The 19,801-nt window shown below is 59.9% G+C and overlaps 2 protein-coding genes across 2 annotated transcripts; both read left to right on the plus strand.

Moving 5' to 3' along the window:
• Window positions 1-483: 483 nt before the first annotated feature.
• JKF63_04432 (uncharacterized protein) lies at window positions 484-15,342 on the plus strand (the record flags this gene model as incomplete). Its single annotated transcript, XM_067900417.1, has 1 exon — window positions 484-15,342. The coding sequence occupies one exon, from the start codon at window positions 484-486 to the stop codon at window positions 15,340-15,342; it is 14,859 nt and encodes a 4,952-aa protein (XP_067757246.1).
• An 838-nt stretch (window positions 15,343-16,180) lies between these two features.
• JKF63_04433 (uncharacterized protein) lies at window positions 16,181-19,572 on the plus strand (the record flags this gene model as incomplete). Its single annotated transcript, XM_067900418.1, has 2 exons — window positions 16,181-17,099; window positions 19,040-19,572. The coding sequence occupies 2 exons, from the start codon at window positions 16,181-16,183 to the stop codon at window positions 19,570-19,572; spliced, it is 1,452 nt and encodes a 483-aa protein (XP_067757247.1).
• Window positions 19,573-19,801: the final 229 nt, after the last annotated feature.

A 19,801-nucleotide genomic window follows, 5' to 3' on the forward strand; every position in this document is an offset into this window, starting at 1 on the left:
GAGAAGCGGCTGGCCCATGTACAAAACATCAAAGAGTTGAGCGCCGTGGCAGACGAGATCATCTTGGCCGTGACGCGGCCGACACGACTTGCGCCACGGCTGCAACTCAGCCTTCTCACGTCGCTTGTCAGTCAGATCGCGTGGCGATGGATTGACGTGATGGAGACGCAGCCGGTGCTCCTTCTTGACGAAGACCCCGCGGCTTCCTGTGTCCGGTCAGCCGGCGACGTGAGTGCTCTTCAGCGAAGCGCGGGTGTGGCTGCATCAGCCTACGATAACCCGCTCGCGCCGCTGCAGACACTACGCGTCGCCATACAGCTGCTGCGCACCCTGCAAGCCCAGTACGTGGAGCACAGCACTCAGCTACGCCACCAGATTCGTGTGGTGTGTGACCCCAGGGGACGTGCGGAGCACCCGCGTGTAGAAGCGCTGCTTGCGCGCTGCATCACGGTACGGGACCTTATCGAAGAGCACCTCCTCCTCATGCGGCAGCTTGGAGTTGTCTTTTCTACGAAGATCAGTCTGCAGTTTGGAAAGGCCAAGCGTGACGCCATGTCCTTGACAGGTGCAACGCAGCCACAGCAGCAGCCGGGCGAGGAGTACGCGCTGGCGATGCAGGAAGCCTATAACAAGTGCGTGCACACCGTCTGCGGATGGGTGGATCACTCAGCAAACCTGACAAAGTCGATCAAGGGTGACGTTGCTAGTACCGTTGCGCCCTCGAGTAGTCCGCATCACGAATACATGGTGCATTCCCACGGCTACCTTTGGCGAACGAGCCGTGTCGCTGCCCAGCGCCTCCATGCGGCCATCCAAGAGTACCATGTCAAGCGTAGTCAGTGCGACGAACAGATCGCCTTGGTCGCAAGTCAGCTGCTGGGTAGCCACCAGCACCACGCGAACGACGACGTCCGCAGAGGCATAGGCGGCGCGGGGGCCACCGCTGCAGGGATGGTGGGTGCCGGTGAGGCCATGGGGGGACCACAGGTGAGCGCGAACTCCGCCGACACCCACGGCCTTCGCCTCTTCCGCACCTTCAAATGCTTCAAGATGCTCCCTCTTGAGCGAGTTCAGCGAGTTGTGCTGAGCTACCGGGATGCTGTAGCCGAAAAGCTCAACGCCTACGTCACCCACATCCAAAACTGCTACGTTAATGTGCCGCTCATGAAGCAAGAAGTCAGTTACAACATGGCCCGCTTCTCGGTGTCCACGTTGGTGGCACAAATTATGTGGGAACAGCGACTGGCAGAGGCGCTCACAGAGTCAATGGTGCGCTTCGACTACGTCAGCGAGCATGGGTGGCATCAGCTCTTGTGCCTACGCAACGTCGAGCACTACTGGCGCCTCAATGACCGTCTTGCAGAGTTTATCGGCGTCCCGCTGAATCTCCTCCTCCGCGATGGTCTGCAGCTCGACTCCGAGGTACACGGCTGTGCGGTGGCGCTGGCGTGTTTGCGTTTGCACTACGCGGAGGAGGCAGACGAATGGGAACGAGATGAGCACCTCCATGTGGCGCAAGACCTGGTGAACACCTGCGATCCAGGTGCCCTCGCTGTTGCGCGGGGCCGCATGCTGATTGGTGGAGACCCGCGACTCTTCAAGACCACCGCACGCATACGCGACATCCGCAGCTCCTGCGACATAATTCAACAGTGCATCGTGAGTCACACAACAAGTTGGTATGACGAAGTGGATAAGCTAATCAATGCCAGCGGTGTAGATCAACAGACCCTGTTGCTCTCGGGCCCAGTGCTTCGGGCCGTCCACTGCGGGCCTCTCCGCCTGTCGTGTGGTACGGCAGGCGGCGCGTTTGCAAATGACGCAGACGCCGCCGTGACACGTCCGCAGTTGTTGGGTGGTGGTGGTGGTGGTGGTGACAGTGAAGCGATGACCACGGCGTCGAGCTGGATGGTGGAGGTCGCCTTCCCGCAGAGCTTACCTACCATAGCGGAGGATCTGCGCTATCTCGAATCCTCACACCTTACCTCCAGCCTGCTTAGCTCCAATTCTGTGGCGCTGACGGCAAGCCGCGGGAGCGTGAGCCCTGCAGAAAATGCGCCGTCCCCACGAAGACAGCGTGGCCCCCTCGCACCTGGCCTCGCCTTCCTACGCGACGCGCTCTGCGCCAACGAACTCAGATCACGCCTGGCGCATACTTTAATGGAACTCATTCATGTCTACTACGTGACCGTCAACGGCGAGGACACCAGTATTGTGCTGCTGGCGACAGACGAGTACCATGAAGTGAACCGACTCTTCCGGAAGGGTCTCCACCTGCATTGGAATGATGAGGGGTTGCTGAGCTACGTCCATCAGCTCTCCGACACGATGCGAGCCTTCACTACGATTGTGCAGCAGGTGCGATCCAAGACAGAACTGGTGTACCGAAAAATTCGTGCCTTCGGTGTCCGCGCCTTCCACCCAGAGGCGATCCTGCAGCGAGTCAAGACGCTTCGCCACATTGTCGACGCTCTTGCGCTGCGCTGTGTGCACGCGCATATGTGGACACGGCAGGTTGAACCCCTTCTCGAGCAGGCATTGCTCACTCAAATGAAGCACCTCATGCACTCGTGGACCGAAGACTTTCTTTCCATGCGCGGCGATGTCCGATTTCTCGAGAAGGGGGCGGAGACCGACGTGTTTCAACTGAGACCCTTGCGGGTGAGGATGCGTGTGGTGTATAAGGAGGTGCGCCTCGAATCCTGCTCCAGTGCGTGGCGTCAGCACTGGATTGGAGAACTCAACCGTTTTTTTAGCTGGATCAACGGGCTGCCGCGGCTTTATAAAGAAGAAGAGACGCAGGTTGACATGGTTGGCCTCTCGACCGCAATCGGTGCTGACGTGATGAGCATGGCGATCAGCGGTGGCGTTGCTGAGAGCTCTGGCATAAATGCTGGTATCGGTGGAGCTGGCAGCAACAGCGCCCACGCAGCGAGCAGCAGTGCAGCCAACGATGGGTATCAGTACCTGCTGCTTAGGCTGCCATCAGCGGCACTGGCGGAGCCACTGAGGGCGATTGAGCAGTGTGTCCAAGACGCCATCGACATAGAGAATGAGTGGCGTCGCGGGCAACAATTTCTGAATATAGACGTCGCGCTCATGCAGCAGCGCTTCGGGCGCGACCTGCACCGCTGGATCAACGCACTGCGCCTCATACAGACGGTAACGTCTCGCATCATGGACTACACTCAGCCGAACACGCTTCTCGGTGGCATTGTGATATTTGCGCAGGACGCGCAGATCGAGCTGGGCCGCAAACTAGATCAGGTCAGTCAGTATACACACGCGAAGTTCAAGGACTTGCTGGAGGGAGAACTGGCGGGAGCCTTCAGGGACATCGCGCAGGAGCGGACGAAAATCGACTCTCTCGAAGTGATCAGCAACGCGAAAGACGCGGCGGTGTTTCTATCAGAAGCACCACGACTCGAAGAGGACCTGCAACGGATCTGTGGTGACATCACTCTCATGGAAGAGGGCGAGGCGATTCTTCGGAGCTTGGGTCATGTGTTTCCAGAACACTGGATGTACGCCGAAGCAGTGCGTGAGGAGTGCAGGACGTTGGCCGATCTTGTGGATCGCAATCTGAAGGCGGTGCAGCTGCGCAAGCCCTTCTTGCTCGAAGAGGCAAAGAAGGCCACCGACGCCCTCGCGGTCAGGGTTGCGGAGCTGGAAGCAAGCTTCCGCGGCGTGGGCTCGATGGCCATCCCCAATAATGCCCCTGCAATGGCGAAGCAGTCGGTAGCCAAAATCTACGATGAAGCTGTCGCACTCGACGAGGAGGCGACGCAAGTTAAAGCGATTCAGGAAGCGCTTGGTGGGTCGCCACAAACGTTTCCCTCCTTGCAGAAGTTGTTGAAGGAGGTGGCGCGTGTAAAAGATGTGTGGGCTGACCTCGTCTCTGCGAACGCGGAGCTCGACGAACTCGGTGCGGCGCCGTTCTTCGAGATGGTACCTCGCCGCCTGCACGAGTGCCTCCTGCGTATCGATGAGGAGACCGACAACTATCCACCGGTTGTACATAGCTACCGCCTTTATCAAAACCTCAAGGAGAAGCTGCGGTGCGTCTTGAGTTATCACCGCCTCATGCAGGACCTCCGCTCCGACGCCATGTCACCGCTGGAGCCCTCCATACGGCACTGGACGGCGCTCCAGCACAAGCTGCACGCACCATGGGTGCTCACGAGCTTAACGGTTGCCAACATTTGGGAAAGTGACCCGAGCGCCAATGCGGTCGCTTACCATGAGGTGATTGATGCGGCTCAGGGCGAGCGCCGCATCGAGGTGCAGCTGAACAAAATCAAAAGTTACTGGGACATGTTCGAGTTCAGTGTAGTCGCCTATAAGCAGGTGGCGCTCATCCGCGGCTGGGACGAGGTGTTTGAGCGACTGGCCGAGGACCTGAGCACCTTTGGCGGCATGCGTGCGAGCCCGTACTTCGTCTCCCCGCATCTGATATCCGTGACGACCGACGCAGAGGCCAGGCTGGACCGACTGCGGCAGGTGCTGGAGGTCCTCCTCGAGGTGCAGAAGCGCTGGGTGTACCTCGACGGCATCTTCGCCGAAAACGCTGAAGTCCGCGCGCAGCTGCCGCACGACACTGTCAAGTTCGACCGCACGAGCCGCGAACTGCTTCGCATCCTCCCTCGCCACCGCTCCTCTGGGAGCCTACCAGAGCTGCGCATCTCCTTTCTCCTCGAAGATGAGAAGCTGCAGACCACACTGGATCGTCTTCTCTCGCAACTGGTAGCGGTGCAGCGAGCGCTGACTGGCTACCTGGACACCCAACGCAGCCGCTTTCCCCGGTTCTTCTTCATTGGCGACGACGACCTGCTCGAGATTATGGGCAACACCAAGAACCCACTTTTCCTCAACAAGCATCTCAAGAAGATGTTCACCGCCTTGGCATCACTGCAGCTCGATGGCCACGTGAAGAAGACGACGACACGACTGAGTCGCTTCGCGAGTGCCGAAGGGGAGGAGTTGGCGTTTCGGCCCGGCCCCATCGTTTACCAGCAGCGTCCGATCCATGAGTGGCTCGGGGAGGCAGAACAGGGGATGGTCCACACCCTTCGCGAAACCACGCTGCGTGCGTACAACGAGCTCGTCAACACTGAAGGTACGTCGCCGTACGCCTTGCTGTGGTCGATGGATTGGTTGCAGCAGAGGCCGGCGCAGGTAGTGTGTTTGGCTCTACAACTCCTGTGGACGCGGCAGCAAGAGAACCTGCTGATTGGTCCGCACAGCGGTGGCGGTGGTGGTGGTGGTGGTGTAGATGTTCCAGAAGCCTGTCGCACGTCCCCGGCCTCGCCAACGAAGCCGTCGGTGGCATCCAATGACATGGATAACCTGCTTGTTTGCTTGGCTCGCAGCGTGCTGGCAAACGCTGTCGCATCGAGTTCACGCCGCAAGTGCGAGCAACTCATTACGATAGCGGTTTATCAACGAGATATCTCTCGCACCCTTGCTGCACACAAGGTGGCGTCACGGAACGACTTCGACTGGCTCAGCCTTCTGCGCCTGTACGTGGTCCCCACATCCCCGCAACGGCACCAGAACGACAGAAACGTACGTGGGTTGACCAACATCGATCTCGCCAGCAATACAAGCTTGATGGAGCCGGCACCCGCTGGACACCGGTCTGCTGAGACGGTGGAGTGCCGCATGGCAGATGCTTCCGTATTCCACGGCTTCGAGTACATTGGTGGGTATGAGCGCCTCGTGCAGACCCCACTCACCGACAAGTGCTACCTGACCCTCATGCAAGCGCTGCACACCCGCCTCGGTGGCTCGCCGGTTGGCCCGGCCGGTACGGGCAAGACGGAGACGGTGAAGGCCCTCGGCATGCAGCTCGGTCGCCACGTCCTTGTCTTCAACTGCGACGACACCTTCGACTACCAAGCGGTTAGTCGCATTTTTCTAGGTTTGTGTCAGGTTGGTGCGTGGGGCTGCTTCGACGAGTTCAACCGCCTTGAGGAGCGCATCCTTTCCGCGCTGTCGCTGCAGATTCAAGTCATTCAGCATTCCCTGCGTGCTCGTCAGCGGCAGGTGCAGCTGCTCGACCGCGCCGTGCTGCTGCACCCAAACGTGGCCATCTTCGTTACCATGAACCCCGGCTACGCCGGTCGCTCGAAACTGCCCGGCAATCTGAAACAACTCTTCCGCACCGTGACAATGACCGTCCCTGATCGCGAGACCATTGCGGAGGTGATGTTATTTGCGCAGGGCTTCACCACAGCCGAAGCGCTCTCGCACAAGGTTGTCCCGCTATTCCATTTGTGCGAAGAGCAGTTCACGCGGCAAGCGCACTACGACTTTGGCCTGCGCGCACTGAAGTCTGTTCTCGTCGCAGCGGGCGACCGCAGGCGGCGGGTGGTCGCGGAGGCGGGCGGGAGCGGCAGCGGTGATGATAGTGGTGGTGGTGGTGGTGATAGTGCCAGCAGCGTGTCTGCTGACACGGTGCAGGAGACGGAGCGAACGCTGCTTCTGGAGAGCATCATTGCGATCGTGGCACCCAAGCTGGTCGCGCAGGACGCCGCATTGTTCTATCCGCTGCTGCACGACTTTTTCCCTGGCCAACCACTCCCCACGCTGCCGATGGAACAGCTGCGCGAGGCTGTGGCGTGCGTATGCGCAGAGACTGGCCTTTCCCCGGCTACGGGGTGGGTAGAAAAAGTTCTGCAGCTCTATCGCACGAATGCGACGCGACACGGTGTCATGCTTGTCGGCCCAAGTGGCACCGGCAAAACAACTGCATGGAAGGTGCTGATGGCTGCTATGGCTCGCCTCGAGCAGGGGCTGCGGATGCACGCGTACGTCATCTCCCCAAAGGTCCTAAGCAAGAGCGAGCTGTTCGGCACTTTCGACGTGACGACGCGCGAGTGGCGCGATGGCGTTTTGACCAGTATCATGCGCAAGATCATCGATGCAGAGGAGCAGCAGCAGATCCCAGATGACTTGGCGCTGCCAGGGAACGACGACGTTGACCAAAGCGTCGCAGCAGCCTCGTCAGCAATGGACTCCACGACGAAGGGAGGAGAGGCACACGATGACGCAGGCCAACGAATGATCACCGTCGACAAGTCGACTCACTCCTTCCCAAAGGGGAACGCCGCCCGCGACAGTGCTGCCAATTCTCGGAAGGTCGAAGACTTTGGGGCTCGGAAGGAGCACTGGATCATCCTCGATGGCGACGTGGACCCAGAGTGGGTAGAAAACCTGAACTCGGTGCTAGATGACAACCGGCTGCTGACACTGCCAAACGGCGAGCGGCTTCCGCTGCCACGCTCTGTGCGTATCATCTTCGAAGTGCAGGACCTACTGTACGCGACACCAGCCACCGTTTCGCGCTGTGGAATGCTGTGGTTTAGTGAAGGCATAGTGCCACTCTCAGCGATGCTGGAGCACACATACCACCAGCTGCAGGAACAGCCGGTCGTCGACGCGCGCGGTTGCCACGTGCACTGCAGGCGCCCCAATGACATGATCGGCCTCACCGGTGCACGGGACGCTCTCTTAGCGGACTGCGTTGTGACAGGCGAATACGGCAAGGTGTACCACGAGCTGATCTTCTCAAACACCACAGCCAGCGTCCAGGAGGCGTTGACGCACAGTCCGCCGCAATCCGACAACGCTGCCGAGCTAAACACGGACAACACCGTCCACGGCATGACGACCTACGGAACCCTGACCACGCTCCGCCGCAGTCATCCTGATGCAGAGCGTATCCAGGAAATCATGGTCGACTCCTGGGCGGAGGCCTTCGAGAAAGACGGCATCGTGGCGCGTGGGCTACAGCTGATGAAGTCGACGGCCTTCCGTGGCCTCTGCGTTATGATCCCAGGCAACCTGCAAAGCATCCAGAGCATCGTCTCCCTTCTGCTGCAGGGCATCTGGCGAACCTTCGAAGCTGAGCAGCAGAACCGCGGCAGTGTCTTTGACAGCGCTGTGGTGAAGAAGATTGCCGCGCAGGTTCTCTCCTACGCAATCTTCTGGGGTCTGGCCTCGGCCATGGGCATGGAAAGCCGCATGAAGCTGGCGCAGGAACTAGGGCTTCGGCCCACTGTCGGCGGCGGTGTTCAGTCCATGGTAGAAGTGGAGGTGTGCTATCGCACGGGTGAGTGGCAGCTGATCCGAAACCGCGTCAAAGAAACCTCGCTCCTGGCAGAGCAGGTTGGTGCGAACGACACCGTCATCGCCACCGTTGACACGTGCCGGCACGAGGACGTGTTGAGCGCGTGGCTCGGGGCCGGTCGCTCCGCCATTCTCTGTGGCCCTCCGGGCTCGGGCAAGACCATGTCCATCACGGCGGTTCTGAGAAACCTGCCTGAGTACGAAGTGGTGTTCTTGAACTTCTCGAGCGGCACAACCGTAACGACGATCATGAAGGCGCTGGAGCAGCACTGTAATGTGCAGGACACCGCGCGCGGCCTCGTCATGGCGCCGACGTCCGGCAAGCAGCTCCTCCTTTTTTGTGACGAAGTCAACCTGCCGGTGCGAGATCGCTACGGCACACAGGTTGTCGTTCAGCTGCTGCGCCAGTTCATTGAGCACAAGGGTTTCTACCGCGCGCGCGACAACACTTGGATCGCCGTCGAGAACGTGCAAGTCATTGGCGCTTGCAACCCGCCCACCGACCCTGGCCGCGTACCTCTCAGCGCCCGCTTTCTGCGTTGGGCACCGGTGCTGTTCGTTGACTTTCCTTCTCCAGAGTCACTGCACACCATCTACACAACCTACTGCCGCACCATTCTGATGTGGAAGGAACAACTCAGCGGCCACGTCGCCGCTCGGCTGGCGCAGGCCATGGTGGAATTATACCGTGTCTCTCAGACCAAGTTCACACCGATACAACAGCCACACTACATCTACTCGCCCCGTGAGCTGTCGCGCTGGTCTCGCGCGCTGTACGAGGGCATCCTTACATGGGACAACACCATGCGGCAACAGCTTAGTGTCAGCCAGCTTGTGCGCCTTGCCGTGCACGAAGGGTTGCGCGTGTTTGCTGACCGCCTTGTCACGGCCGAAGAGCGGACATGGACTGAGACCACAATTGTGAAGATATTTCGCGAGTTCTTCACCGACATGGACGACCACACATTCGATCTGCCGCTGCTGTACTCCACGCTGCTCTCGCGCAGCTATACAGACAGCCCGCGCGAGGAGCTGCGCGCGTACGTGCAGAAGAAGCTGATAGCCTTCAATGAGGAGGAGTCACTTGGCGACTTGGTTATCTATGACGCGATGATCGACCACGTAGTGCGCATCGACCGCGTACTGCGCCAACCCCTGGGTCACTTGCTCATTGCCGGGGCCTCTGGTGTCGGGAAGACGGCCTTGACAAAGCTGGTTGCATGGATGCGCGGCTTCTCGACCTTTTCGCTAATGGTGCACCGCGGATATGACTTGGATGACTTCGAGCACGACCTCCGCGGGGTGCTGCGCCGCGCCGGGTGTAAGCGGGAGCGCATCTGCTTCCTGTTTGATGAGTCAAACATATTGCAGCCGAGTTTCCTTGAGTACATGAACGCCTTGCTGGCCTCTGGTGAGGTGCCTGGTCTCTTTGATGGGGATGAATGGCCAAAGCTAATGCAGGAGGTGCGGGACGCAGTGCTGGCGAACCAGAGTTACTACGCCACGTCGCGTGGTGCCGATGGCGGTGGTGGTGGTGGTGGTGGTGGTGCCAGAACGGTTTCGAGAAGAAAGACGGATGAGCACGCCGTCAGCCACAAGGGCCTGGTCGGCAACAGCAACACCGTCGGTGCCGACGATTGTCGGGGTGCCCCTGTGGTAACCGGTGTGGGCGTCTCGGCCAGCACGGCAGCCGACACATTGGTGGATGTGCACAACGAAGCGGAGCTGTACCACTGGTTTCTGACCAACGTACGCGAGTACCTGCACGTTGTGCTCACCATCAACCCTTCCTCGGGTGCCATGACATCACGCACGGTGGCGAGCCCGGCGCTGGTGAATCGGTGCACGATTGACTGGTTTGGCGACTGGGACGCGGCGACGCTGCAGCAGGTGTGCCAAGAGCGGATTCGCAGCCTCGCGCTCCTGTCAGCCTCACACGGTGTGTTTGCCTCTGAAGTGGAGGCACAGGAAGCGGTCGTTGAAGGCCTGTGTGCCATTCATGTCTCCACGCAGCACATCAATCAAGCTCTGCGCGTGCGACACGCGGACCAGGGCACCTATATCACACCGCGCCACTTCACTGACTGTGTTTCGCATTTCGTGGACGTTATTCAGGAAAGACAGAAACTCTCCAGTGATGCGCTCGTGCACCTGCACAGCGGCTTGGAAAAGCTGCAGGCGACAGCGAAAGAGGTGGCGGCACAGCAGGCGACCCTGCGGGACAGGGAGGCTGAGATCGAGGAGAGCAGCAGGCGCGCGCAGGCAATGCTGGAGCGAATTGTGAGCGAGACCGACCTCGCGAAGCGTGAAAAGGCGGTAGCACAGGACTTGGAGCAACAGCTCCAGGACGAACACGCACATATCTCTGACGATGCGCATCGCCTGTCCATCGAGCTCGCGGAAGCGGAGCCGGCGCTGCGAGAGGCGGATGCCGCACTCAGCACTGTGAAACCAGAGTACCTGCGCGAGATCCGCGCCTACACGATGCCGCCACCGATGGTGAAGCGGACCCTCGAGGCTGTCGGGACACTCATGGGTGAGAAGAACTGTGATGACTGGGAATCGTTGAAGGCTTGCATCCGCCGTGATGATTTCTTGGCCAGCGTTCGCAACTTTCGCCCTGACGATATCCGCGAGGCGGCTCGCGAGCGCGTGCGGGGTATGATGCGGGACAGCCATTTCACTGTTGAGGCGGCGTACCGCGCCTCGAAGGCGGCCGGGCCGCTCATGCAATGGGTATTTTTCCAGGTCAAGTACTCTGCCATCTACCAGCGTGTGGCGCCAGTGCGGTCAAAGATCGAAGAGCTGATCAAGGCGCGCGACGAGAAACTGAAAGGGTTGGAGGTGACGCAGGAGGTGGTGCGCCAAAAAGAAAGCTTGTTGCAGGAGCTCATGAGCGAGTATCAGAACGCCACGGCCCAAATCTCGGAGCTGAAGCAAATCATTGCCACCGTCGCAGCCAAGTGCAACCGCGCTCAGACGATCCTGTCTCAGTTGCTGGACGAGCGCGCTCGGTGGGAGGAGGAGGTGCAGAGCACCAACTCCGAGGCGCACACCACGCTGGGCGACTGTCTCGTGTCCGCTGTCTTCCTCGCCTACGGCGGCTTCTACGACGAGCACACGCGCGAACGCGTCTTGATGCCACGCTGGGTCGCCTCTCTGCAGCGCGCAGCCATTCCCGTTCGCAAGGGCCTCAGCGTAACGGAATACTTATCCCCAGCCACACAGCAGTTGGAATGGGAGGAAGCGGGGCTTCCTAAGGATCGCCTGGCCATTGACAACGCCACCATCATGTATCGCTGCAAGCGATGTGTGCTGCTGATTGACCCACCCGGTGTAGCGTCGCAATTTGTGTTGCGCTACTACGCAGCCAAGAAGATCACGAAAGCCTCGTTTAGCCGGCCTGGTTATGTGAAGCAACTCGAGATGGCAGTACGGTACGGCTACCCGATCCTTATGGAGGACGCCGAGCATCTCGACCCCGCGGTAGCGCCGCTTCTGAATGGCGAGGTGCGCTGCCACGGTACGCGCTTCACCACCCGCATCGGCTCGCACGAGGTCGACATGGCGCCGTCCTTTCGTCTTCTGCTGCACACACGCAACCCCGACTTTCAGCCGCCACCAGACTTGGCTGGGCAGGTGTGTGTCGTCAACTTCACTGTCACGATGTCCTCACTACAGTCGCAATGCCTGCACTACACACTTGTGCATGAGCGTCCCGACGTGGATAAAAAGCGCACCGCACTGCTCAAGGCACAGGGCGAGTATCAGCTTCGGCTGCGTGTGCTGGAGGAGAAGCTGCTTACCTGCATCGCCGAAGCCAAGGGAAGCTTGTTGGACAACGACGCCCTCATCGAGAGTCTTTCGGAGTTGAAGGCAGAGGCTACTCGCATCTCAGGCGCCATCGCTGAGAGTGAGGACTCCCTGTGCGAGATTCGCAGTGTGGAAGACATGTACCGTCCCGTCGCGACGGTGGTCGCACAGGCTCACTTTGCGCTGCAGCGCTTCGAGGAGCTCAGCCCGTACTACCACTACGACGTTCGCTTCATCCTTCGCGTTTTGGAAGATGCACTGCGTGCGCTACCAACGACAAGCACGCCAGCGGCAGACGGGGAGCGGCGCTTGCGCCTGGCCACGCACCGCATTTTTCTGCTGCTACACAGGCGCGTTGTGCGGGGCATGTTTTACCAGGACCACCTCGTGTGGGCGTTGCGCCTGGCGCAGCTACGGAGTGTGATGAGTACGGCAGGGCCTGAGGCCGCGTCTGTCTCGCCAGCGACGGTGTCAATGACAGCGCCTCGAAACACCAGCAGCGGGGGTTCCACCGTGACGCCGGAGGAATGGGAATGGATCTTGTCAAGCCTGCGTGCCGTGGGTAGCGCCGCCGGCTCGCCATTGACAGCGACCCCCCGCACCACGACGATCGACTCCCTCGACGATGCCGAAGTCAGGAGCTCTCCAACCGCGGGGATGTCTTCGACGCACCTTCCGACTGTAGTGCGGCGCGCCTGTCCAACATTGGGGTCGCAAAGCCGTCAAGCGCTCGCCCTCCTGCTCACGAAACCCGCCTTCAAGGAGGTTCGCGATACACTTACGACCCAGGCACCTGCGTGGGAGGCCGTGCTCACCTCTCGGACACCGCTAACCACCAGCGAGTCCACCCTGCCCGCGGAGTGCTTCCCTCGCGGCGCCAGTCGCGTGCGGCGGCTCTTCTTGCTGACCCTTGTGCTGCTCAATACGCGCCGCGACGCCTTTATCGAGGCGGTGCGCCAGCTCCTGGCGTCGTACTTCTCGCCAACAGAAATGGGCATAGCTGCGGCACCAGGCACCGCTGGGGGCAATGATAGTGGTGCCACCCTCTCCGCGGAAGATTTCTTTGCGGCGCAGACGAACGATCTCACGGAGGACATCATGGCTGAGCTGTCCGCGGCCACGCCGCTGCTAATGGTGGCCGACACGATGTTCGACCCTGCCCTGCGCGTGGAGGAGCTGGCCCAGCGCATGGGCACGAACCTCTACGTGGTGGCAATGGGGAGCACGGAGAGCATTGAGAAGGCAAACGCCTTCCTGGCGGAGGCCACAAAGACAGGGTCCTGGCTTCTGCTGAAGAACGTCCACCTCGCGCGTGAATACATGGACAAGCTTGAGAAGCAGCTGCACTTCCAGCAGAGCGAGGGCCAGCTGCACAAGGGGTTCCATCTTTTTCTCACGGCCGAGCGAGACAGGAGCGCGACAGGATCAACCAAGGTGCTGCCCACCAACCTTATCGAGACCTCAGTAGTCATGGTCTACGAGGCCCCGCCTGGCATGCAGTCGTCTCTCTTGCAAACCTACGGCGAGTACCCTGCCGTTGTAGGGGAGGCCTCCGACGGCACCGAGGCATCCTCGGTTGTTGTGAACACCGGTGGCGCTGACGCAAACAACAACACCCCACTTCAGCGTCTCTGCCTCGTCGCAGCATGGCTGCACTCTGTCATCACGGAGCGCATCCTCTACCAGCCTCTCGGCTGGTGTGAAAGATACGAATACACAGAGGTGGAATACCAGCGTGTTGTGCGGGCTGTGCAGGCGTGGAGCTCTGTCGCGGATGCAGACGCGACAGAGTCCAGCAGCGGCGCCGGTAGCTTGGTCGTCGCGTGGGACGCCCTGCGGACCATCGTCGCAACCACCGTCTACGGCGGCAAGGTGAGCAACATTTTTGATCAGCACACACTCAACATTTTGTGTCAAAAGTATCTCTGTTCAGAGATGCTGCAAGACGGCGCCCGGTTTGGCGGCTCCAAGGCGACCGCAGCGGCCAGTGCACCGCCACCCCCTATTCTTGGCCGCTCACGCACGGAGTTGCTTCAGTGGATTAACGCACTCCCCGGAGGCAGCAGCGACCCGGCGTGGCTGGCGCTGCCGATCACTGCAGATCGTATAACACGCGCGCGTAGCGCCATGGAAGTGGTAGAGCGTTTGTCCCTGGTCCAGAGCACCCTGGATGATGAGCTCACGCTCGCCGACATGGACAACAACGGACCCTCTTTGGCGGTTGGCATGGCTACTCCGTCGCCCAAGAGCGGCGCGTTGCGGGCTACACGATGGGCGGCCAAAGTACAGTCGTACTGCACCAGCTGGCACCCACTTCTGTCCAGTGCGTTGGAAAAAATGAAGAAGCATCCTTTCGTTCTACAGGCTGTTGCACAGCACGAGCAGGAGACGGAGTGTGCCAGCGCCGCAGACGCGAGTGTTGCGCTCGGAGGCAAAGCCAACCTCAGTGAGTCTAGTGAACCTGTTGCCGGGGCCACGCCGCTGGTGCTCGCGATGCAGCGTGAGGTGGTGGCCGCGGTCAATCTTCTGCAGCGCCTTGTGACAGATGTGTGCGAGCTACGTCAGGTCGTGATGGAAGAACGTACGCCGAGCTCAGTGCACCGCAGTCTTGTGGAGGAGCTCATGAAGGACCACGTACCAGCCGAGTGGGCCGCACACTTGCGTGGAATTCACGGCTCAGCCGCCCATTCCCTGTTTGTTGGTCTCTGGGTTGCCGACGTGCAACAGCGAGTCGAGCATCTTCTGGAACTCGCAACAGCCGCGCAGCGCAAACAGTTGGCGAGGACGCCCGTGCGCATCGGCGCCCTGTTCTCCCCTGGTGCGTTTTTGACCGCCTTCAAGCAGCACTGCGCGCGGGCGGAGCAGCTGCCCCTAGAGCAGCTGGTGCCGCAAGTTGAGGTGGCCGCAGCGGCCGACGCCAGCGCGGGAGAGCTATCCCGAACGGCATCCTCTGTCTTGTCGACCACGGGTACCCCTGCTACTGTCGCCAACTCGGCAGCCGGGCTTCAGCCGCGGGGGGGGAACGAGATGGTTTTTATTGGGCTCACATTGTACTCGGCACAGGTAGATGTTGCTGGCAAGTGCGCACTCAGTGACGTCACGGCCGAGGGCGCCGCTCCCGCATTATCCTCCGCCATCGCGCTGCGTTGGAAATGGGTACAAAGCACTGACAGCGTCGCCACAAAAACGTCGCTGGCGGGGCGCCTCGCACGGCAGACGAACCAGCAGCGGAGCATCCTCCTTCCCTTCTACACGACGGAGAACCGTGAGATACTGCTGGAAGTGCTGGAGCTGCCCACCGTTCCGCACAGCAGTAGCGCCAGCGATGACCCTAACGCTGGTACTCATGTGTGGTACGAACGGGGTGTGTGTGTAGCCGCGTGGTCGGCAGTGGACTAGGGGCACCGCGGAAGTCCATTTTTTTTGGTGAAGGGGGGGAGGAGGAGGCGTGTGTGTCTGCCGTGGCCTTTGTCCCCTCCATCGTGCTCTTCCCCGCCCCGTCCCCCCACCCCTCACTTCTTCCCTTGCTGGGTGTTCTTCGTTTTTCGCCCAAGGGGGGGGGGGTCCTGCGCGGGTGACAGCAGGTGTGCAGAAGGAGGAGGCACGCGTTGGAAAGGGTTGGGGGGGGTACCAGGTGTGTGTGTGTGATCACGTACTCCTCATTTTTTTTCGAAACATTTTTCCCCGTCAATTCTTTAAATGGATGGATGAGTTCGCGGCTCTGCCGCCGCGACTGACAAGTAGCCCCGCAACGAGAGAATGAAACCGCGAGAGGGGGAGGGGAGGGGAGGGGAGGGGGGGAGGGCGTCGCTGCTGACGCCACCCAAGCACACACATTTCCCATCTGTGCGTGCAGTGAAACAGGAATTTAAAGGGCTAATACGGTGAGGGAGAAGAGGGAGTCTCGCGCACATTGCAGACAGGTTGTTTTACTTTTACGTAGGTGAACACACTCAAGGTGGTGATCAGGTTTACTTCCCTCCCTCCTCCCCGCCCCCACTTACTCCTTCCCTTTTCACCAAAACGCATCTCTCTGTACGGCAGCTGCTGCGTCGCGTTGCCACGCGGATATTTTCTCTATCCTCACCCCCTTTTTCCCTTCCTCTCTATGAGGGGGAGGGGTTAACCTTGTCTTTACCATCCCCCCCTCCCCCCTTTCCACAGCTCATTTTTTCTCTATCCCCCTCCCCCCTCTCCCGCCCGGACACCCCAGGCACGTCGTGTGACTGCATCACCAATGAACTCGGCCTTACGTCTTCATCATTTTCACATCGCCGGTCAACCGGTGCAGGCACCGCCACCAGGGTACATGAGTCTGACCGTGGTCGGATCGGGCGTCTCTACCGGTGTGCCGGTTATTGGGCACTTTGGACGCGGCTGCGCATGCGAGGACGCCACCGCCAACCCAAGCGGGCCCAACAGTCGCAACAATATCAGCCTACTCATTACACTTCCCCGTCGTGACCTCCCCGACCTGCCAGGGGCTCAAACGGCCACGCCAGCGGCGGATATCGCGGAGACCGAGCACGACAGCCGCAAGCAAGGGGATGGCTCCACTGCCTGCCCTCTATCGAACGTAGCGCCCAGTCCCTCACATTCACGTTTCGCGGCGGGGCTCACAGGAAACTACATTGGTACAAAGCCTGTGGCGCACATCCTTATTGATTGTGGCAAGACCTTCCGCGACGCGTACTTCAGGGTGATGATTTGGTGCAACGTCCGCACGGTGGACACCCTGCTGCTGACGCATGGGCACGCCGACGCGATAGCCGGGCTCGACGACCTTCGCGATCTGCAGCCCATGCACATGCTGCCCACTGGGGATTGGATTGTCGACCACTTTGTGCCGACGTACCTTACCCCCAGCACGCTGGCAACGCTAGAAAGATCAGTGGACTACATTATTCGGAACAGCATCAAAAGTGGGAAGGCGATGACAAGGCCAGAAGAGCACGCCGCACAGCTTGTCGAGTGCTTGCACCGACGAGAAGCACAGGCCATGGCGAATGGCATGGCTCACAAGGAAGGTGGGTGGCGTAACATTGGCATCCGTCGTAGCACAGCGCTAGACCTTTTCTGCATGGATGAAGAGCGGCCTTTGAGAATGCATCTTCCAATCACCGCCACCGCGGCGACGGCAGGCGGCGCTGAGGCCGGTGACACCGAGGCTGACCTGCCCTTCTACTCTTTCCCGGTGGAGCACGGCAAGGGCTATACCTCCATGGCGTGGGTGTTTGGCCGCGGCACCGCTTTCAAAAGCCAACAAGGACAGCAACCAGGGCAGAAGCAGTCTCAGGGAAGCTGTGTTGTGTACATCTCCGACGTGAGCGACATCCCGCCGACGTCGATGGCGTTCCTGCAAGACCTCGTGAAGATTGATATCCTCTTTGTTGACTGCCTCGCCCCGACTGGGCGTAAGAGCATCGTCCACTACTGCGAAGATGACCTGATGGCTCTGGTGGTGACCTTGAAGCCCAGGCACGTCTTCGGCGTGGGCATGCATTGTGCGCTGGAGCATCACAAGTGGACGGCAGGCCTTCAGAAATCACTGCAGCGTCACGTCGCCGCCGGACGTCTGCAGGCAGGCGAGGTGCAGTCCGTGGAACTCGGCTATGATGGCATGCAGGTAGTACTACCACAGTGAGGGAGGGGGGCACCTCTGCACAACCTTACACGCCCCCTCCCCCTCCCTCCCTTCCTCTCTCCCTGTGCCACAGTGCGTGTGTGTGTGTGTGTGTGTGCACACGCGTGTATAGGGCCTTTAGTCTCTGCATGGATATGGCGAGTGCTCCCTTGAAAACCGTAGACATAAAAAGAGTCTCTGCGTAGGTGGGTGAAGGGATGGAGCTCCGTCATGTTGCACAACACCCCCCCCCCTCTTCTCCCTCCTCCTTCCCAAGAGATGGCCGTCACTGATTCCCTAACGCCTTCTTGGTACCCCCACCCACCCACCCACCCCCTGCACACCTACCTGTGTGTGTGTGTGTGTGTGTGTGTCTTCTCGTTGATCACATGACTCGGTGTACTCGATGGTACCCCTCTTTTCTCTGCGTTTGCCGTCACGCCACTCTCACCCTCGCCTCTCCAACCACTGTACACATCCTTCTCCCTTGTAACCCCCCCCCACCATCACCACCACCACCATCTGCCCCCGACACACGGCCCGATCCCGGTCTCATATCACCAACGGCCTTTTTTTCTCCTCTGGAATCAGCGAGAAAAAAACGGTGACGTCGTCATCCTTCAATGAGAGATTCTGCGACAGAGCAAGAGAGAACCGAGTATCTGGCACAGCGTGCCCCCTCTCTCTCCAACTGCGACCGACTCAAGGCGACACATGCACGCCTCGATCATAGAGAGAGAATGACGCGGATGCGGCTTACATTTGTTGGCACTGGTGTGTCGTGTGCGATCCCGGTTATCGGACATCTCTCGGCCAACTGCGCGTGCCACGACGCCATCGCGAATCCAAGGGGTCCGAATTACCGTAATAACGTCTCGCTGCTCATCTCTCTGTCGTTTGGAGCTGACGAGTCCAGTAATGTAGAATGGCATCACGTGCTAATCGATTGTGGCAAAACATTCCGAAACGCCTACATGCGCGTGCTGGCGCCGATGGGAGTGCGGTACGTGGATGCCCTACTCATCACACACGGGCACGCAGACGCTATGCAGTGCGTCCAGGAAGTGTGTGCTATGCAGGCGGAAGCAGCCACGGACTATCTGCGGTCGGCATCGCTGTCGTCGTCCGGGGAAGACAAAGCACGCACTGCGGCCATCATTCCCCGCATCCTCCGGCATATCCCAACGTTTCTCACAGGACCCACTCTGGAGCAAATAAAAATGGTGTCGCCGGACGTTGTAAAACAGAGCGTCCAAATCGGTGCTGCCCCAACGACGCGCATGGCGTATCATAGCGCACTCGCAGCAACCGCCAACACCACTGCCCCGCCCTCCTCCTCCCCTGCTGACGCCCTGTCGACCTCGATGGATATCTTCTTCATGAATGATCAAGAACCACAGCGCATGTACGTACCCTTCGGGCCTCTGAACTCTGCACCACCGCCTCCAGGCAGCGCTGAAGCCGGTGACACCGAGGCTGACCTGCCCTTCTACTCTTTCCCGGTGGAGCACGGCAAGGGCTATACCTCCATGGCGTGGGTGTTTGGCCGCGGCACCGCTTTCAAAAGCCAACAAGGACAGCAACCAGGGCAGAAGCAGTCCCAGGGAAGCTGTGTTGTGTACATCTCCGACGTGAGCGACATCCCGCCGACGTCGATGGCGTTCCTGCAAGACCTCGTGAAGATTGATGTTCTCGTGTTGGACATGCTTGCCGGTCACGGGGCGCCCCCGGCGCCACACTACGGTGCTGATGAGGCTATCGCTCTTGTTGCAGCACTCGCACCACGGCGTGCGTACTTTGTCGGCATGTTTTGCAGTCTCGAGCATCATCGAACCAATGAACTACTTGCCCTAGAGCTAGCCCAGCTAAAGTTACAGTATACAATGGAGCCCGAGGTTGCAGTACTGCCATCATCGGCCGCGGAAAAGAAGAAGCCTGCGTCTGTTCGCGAGATATGCTCGATGGAACTGGCGTATGATGGTCAAGTACTCGATTTGGATGCCTGAGGAGAGCAGCCTTACAGAGCGCGCAGGGGGGAGGGGAGGGGGAGGAAGAGATGAGGCGAAGCGCAAGGTGATTAGCCGCAGTGAATGCTGACCCCCCCACCTCGCGTTTCTTTTCCTCCTCTTCCTATTCCCCGCAACGCCCCCTCGCCTCCGCGCCCGCTCGCGCGCTCGCTCTGCTACTGACATGACCATAGCCAATGTGTTGTTGAATATGTTGCACGTATATGTG

Source organism: Porcisia hertigi, chromosome 22 (genome assembly GCF_017918235.1).
Source record: "Porcisia hertigi strain C119 chromosome 22, whole genome shotgun sequence".
Lineage (NCBI taxonomy): Eukaryota > Euglenozoa > Kinetoplastea > Trypanosomatida > Trypanosomatidae > Porcisia > Porcisia hertigi.